The sequence below is a fragment of the Helianthus annuus genome, chromosome 16, assembly GCF_002127325.2.
Source record: "Helianthus annuus cultivar XRQ/B chromosome 16, HanXRQr2.0-SUNRISE, whole genome shotgun sequence".
NCBI classification, from domain to species: Eukaryota; Viridiplantae; Streptophyta; class Magnoliopsida; order Asterales; family Asteraceae; genus Helianthus; species Helianthus annuus.
The window spans coordinates 13,109,029-13,112,702 of record NC_035448.2 but is presented as its reverse complement, the minus strand read 5'-3'; the positions used below and the strand labels follow the sequence as shown (position 1 = coordinate 13,112,702).

Below are 3,674 nucleotides of genomic sequence, written 5' to 3'. Positions count from 1 at the left end.
AAGAATATTAGGGAGGATTTAAGAGTCTGGAAAAAAAAGGTCTTGTCTAAAGAAGGGGAAAAGGAGTTATTACTTAAGGAAGAGCTAGATTGCTTGGAAAAGGATTCAGAAGGCAGAGAGTTAACCGAAGAGGAGGAATGGACCAGAGTGGAATGCCTTAAAGATCTAAAGGAGCTCGAAGGATACAAATTGAAAGATATCAAACAAAGAGCTAGAGCTAGGTGGGATTTGGATGGAGACGAGAATACAAAATTCTTTCATGGATACATTAATAGTAGAAGAGCATACAATAATATTCCGGGCCTTATGATGACAATGAATGGAACACTAAACCTTCAATGATAAAAGAAGAGATTATGGGTTTTTTCAAAAGGGCTTTTGAGGAAAAGATTAAAGATAGACCTAAACTCATTTGCCAGAACGTTAGATGTCTTTCGAAAGTGGACGTGGCTTCTTTGACGGTCCCCTTCAGCAAAGAGGAGATTAAATGTGCAGTGTTCGAGTGTGGTTCAGACAAAGCTCCAGGGCCGGATGGTTTTAACTTTAAATTCATAAAAAGGTATTGGGATGTTTTTGAAATCGATTTCTATAACTTGTTAGTTTCTTTTTACAGCAAAGGTACTATAGGAGCTGGATGCAGTTCGTCGTTCATAACTCTCATTCCGAAAAACAAAGACCCGGTGAGTCTGAAAGAATATAGACCTATTAATTTGATTGGGATGATAAGTAAAACGATTTCTAAGATTTTGGCTAATCGCCTCAAAATGGTGATTGGGTCTATTATTTCGGAAAATCAAACGGCTTTTCTGAAGGGGAGGTACATTCTGGACAACCCGCTTATGTTGAATGAAATCTTGGCTTGGGTTAAAAAATATAATAGAAAGGTTTTTCTTTTAAAAATTGATTTCGAAAAGGCTTACGATAACGTCAGTTGGAGTTTTCTCCTGGATTTCATGGGGCAAATGGGTTTTCCAGAATTATGGTGTAAATGAATCAAAGGGGTCCTAGCTTCGGCCAGATCCTCGGTTCTTGTAAATGGGTCCCCCACCTTTGAATTCAACTGTTCCAAAGGAGTCAGACAAGGCGACCCTCTGTCCCCGTTTTTGTTCCTGCTGGTGATGGAAGCTCTATCTAGCATGTTGTGCAAAGCTAGGTCGGAAGGTCTTTTTAAAGGTTTACAAACCCCCAATAATGGCCCGGTAATTTCTCACCTTTTTTATGCTGATGATGCTCTTGTGTTGGGGGAGTGGGATAGGGTTGATGTTAAGAATGTGGTGAGATGTTTGAGAATTTTTTACATATGTTCGGGGTTGAAAATTAATCTTCAAAAATCAAACATATACGGGATGGGTGTTGATAATGGGGTTGTGTCTGATATGGCTAAAGTGATTGGGTGTAAAGCGGATTCTGTTCCGCTTAATTACTTGGGAATTACAGTGGGATCGAATATGAATAAAATCAATAATTGGGCTCCAATTTTTGAGATTTTTGATAAAAGATTGTCTATGTGGAAGGCTAAAACTTTATCGATAGGGGGAGGCTTACGTTAATTAATTCAGTGCTGGAGAGCCTACCCATTTATTATTTTTCTTTATATAAGGCCCCGGCTGGGGTTTTAAAGTCCCTCGAAGCCAAGATGAGAAAATTCTTATGGGCCGGCAATGGTAACAATTCAAAAATGAACTGGGTGTCGTGGGATTGGGTTACTTGGCCGAAGACAAAAGGTGGGTTGGGTATCAATAGGCTTAAAGAGGTCAATGAGGCCCTCCTAGTTAAATGGGGATGGAGATATAGGGTTGAAAACCATAATCTTTGGTGTAAATTGGTGGAAGCGTGTCATAGTAAGTATAATCAAAGGAGCTTCCTTCCGCTTAACGTTAATATTTCGGGTTGTTGGAAAAACATTGTGAAATTGATATCCAAAATAAAAATAAATGGGAAGGGTTTAAATCATCTTATCAGGGGTAAAGTGGGGAATGGGGTTGATACTCGTTTTTGGTTAGACACGTGGGTGGGCGACCTTCCCTTCTTGGAAAGGTGGCCCCATTTATTTGGTTTGGAGGTGTTTAAATCGTGCAGGGTCGCAGAAAGAATGGAAACAGGAAGTGGAAATGGTAATTTCAATTGGCATTGGTCTAGTCAGCCGGAGACAGAAGAGGAACTTAAGGAATGGAAGGAATGTTGCGAGGTGCTTAGTAGGGTGAGTCTTTCCAATGGTAAGGATGCTTGGTTTTGGAATGGCGATAGTCAGAACGGTTTCTCAGTGAAGGAGGTTAAATTGGCCATGATCACGGATAGAGGCAATTGTCACCCTCCAAATTTTGCTTGGTGCAAGTGGGTGCCCGTTAAATGCAATATTATGATCTGGCGAGGCAATCTGGATAGGCTCCCTACTAGAGTAAACTTAAGAAGAAGGAACGTTGACATAACTTCGGTGATGTGCCCTTTTTGCGATGATGCCGAGGAATCGGTGGAGCATTTGTTCACCGCTTGCTCGGTAGCTCTGAGGGTGTGGGCGGCTTTCAGTATTTGGTGTAACTTTACGCCACTTTACTTTTTTGAGTTTAAAGACATTTTAGAAATCCACAAGTTCAGTAATCGGAGTAAGAAGGAAGAGAAGATCATATATGGGTTGGCTATGATAGCGTGTTGGTGCATATGGAAAGAAAGGAACGAAGTGGTTTTTAAACAGAAAACATGCAGCCCGCAAGAGATCATAGGAGAGCTAAAATCAAGAGGTTACTGTTGGGATTGAACCCTATCAGAGGAACAGATAATTAAAGCCAAAACTGGATCAGAACAGTGGATTCTGAATAAGCAGATGCTGATATACAAATCTCTCCCCTTGAAAGTGATTACAACTACTGATGACCTCCTATCTGCTGATCTTACCAAACTGCTGACTCATAACTGCTGCTCAACTAAAGATCTGATGGAAGACTAAAGTCCTGCTGATTCAATCTACTGCCTTGAGTCAAGCACTGCTGATCCGGACAAGTGCTGCTGGGTTCACAGCAGTAGAAGGTTGCAGCAGCTGTTCTAAAGTCTGTTTTGTAATAGAATGTATTAGCAGTAGTTAACACAAGCAGTGTCTGTATAGATCAGAGGTTAGAGTTTGTTAGGAGGTTAGATGTCACTTTCATGGTGACGTCAGCAAAGATGCTCAGTAGTTTGCAAGTGCCTATAAATAGTTCAGTACTTTGTACTGTTCTATTAGCTCTTTACATCATTCGTCTTCTTTGCACGAACAAACTACTGAGCTCGGGCTGAGGGGGAGTTTGCATTCATACATCTATCTTTGTAATCGTTGTTGAAATTAAATTCAATCATTCGGTTCATTGTGTAAAAGATGTTTGATTAAAGTATTACTCTCATTTGATTGTATGCAAAGTTTGTTTTCATTTTAATTCCGCTGCACAACTCATCCATATTCATCTTAACTTCAAACACAAAATACAATCAAAAAGAAACTCAGATCCAACAATTGGTATCAGAGCTTGGACAGTCAAATTTGATTTAACAATCATTTTGACGTAAATAGTTCAGCTCAAAACAGTTGATACTGATCGTTTGTTCGTCGTTGAAAAACAGAGTAAGGATTAATCACCACTAAAGTTGATTTCTCAGTACCTGTAAAACAACAAGAATGACGTCACAATCTCAGGACGATAAAA

General features: G+C 39.8%; 2 protein-coding genes across 2 annotated transcripts; both read left to right on the top strand.

Annotated features, from left to right (window-relative positions):
- The first annotated feature begins 1,118 nt into the window (after positions 1 to 1,118).
- LOC118488171 lies at positions 1,119 to 1,550 on the top strand. Its single transcript, XM_035985383.1, has one exon. The coding sequence runs from the start codon at positions 1,119 to 1,121 to the stop codon at positions 1,548 to 1,550; it is 432 nt and encodes a 143-aa protein (XP_035841276.1).
- Positions 1,551 to 2,092: 542 nt separating this feature from the next.
- Positions 2,093 to 2,755, top strand: LOC118488170. Its single transcript, XM_035985382.1, has one exon. It carries the CDS (start codon positions 2,093 to 2,095, stop codon positions 2,753 to 2,755), a length of 663 nt encoding a protein of 220 aa, XP_035841275.1.
- Positions 2,756 to 3,674: the final 919 nt, after the last annotated feature.

Excerpts from the sequence above, each read along its gene's own strand:
- LOC118488171 (XM_035985383.1), top strand. The coding sequence starts at position 1,119 with ATGGAAGCTCTATCTAGCATGTTGTGCAAAGCTAGGTCGGAAGGTCTT.
- LOC118488170 (XM_035985382.1), top strand. The coding sequence starts at position 2,093 with ATGGAAACAGGAAGTGGAAATGGTAATTTCAATTGGCATTGGTCTAGT.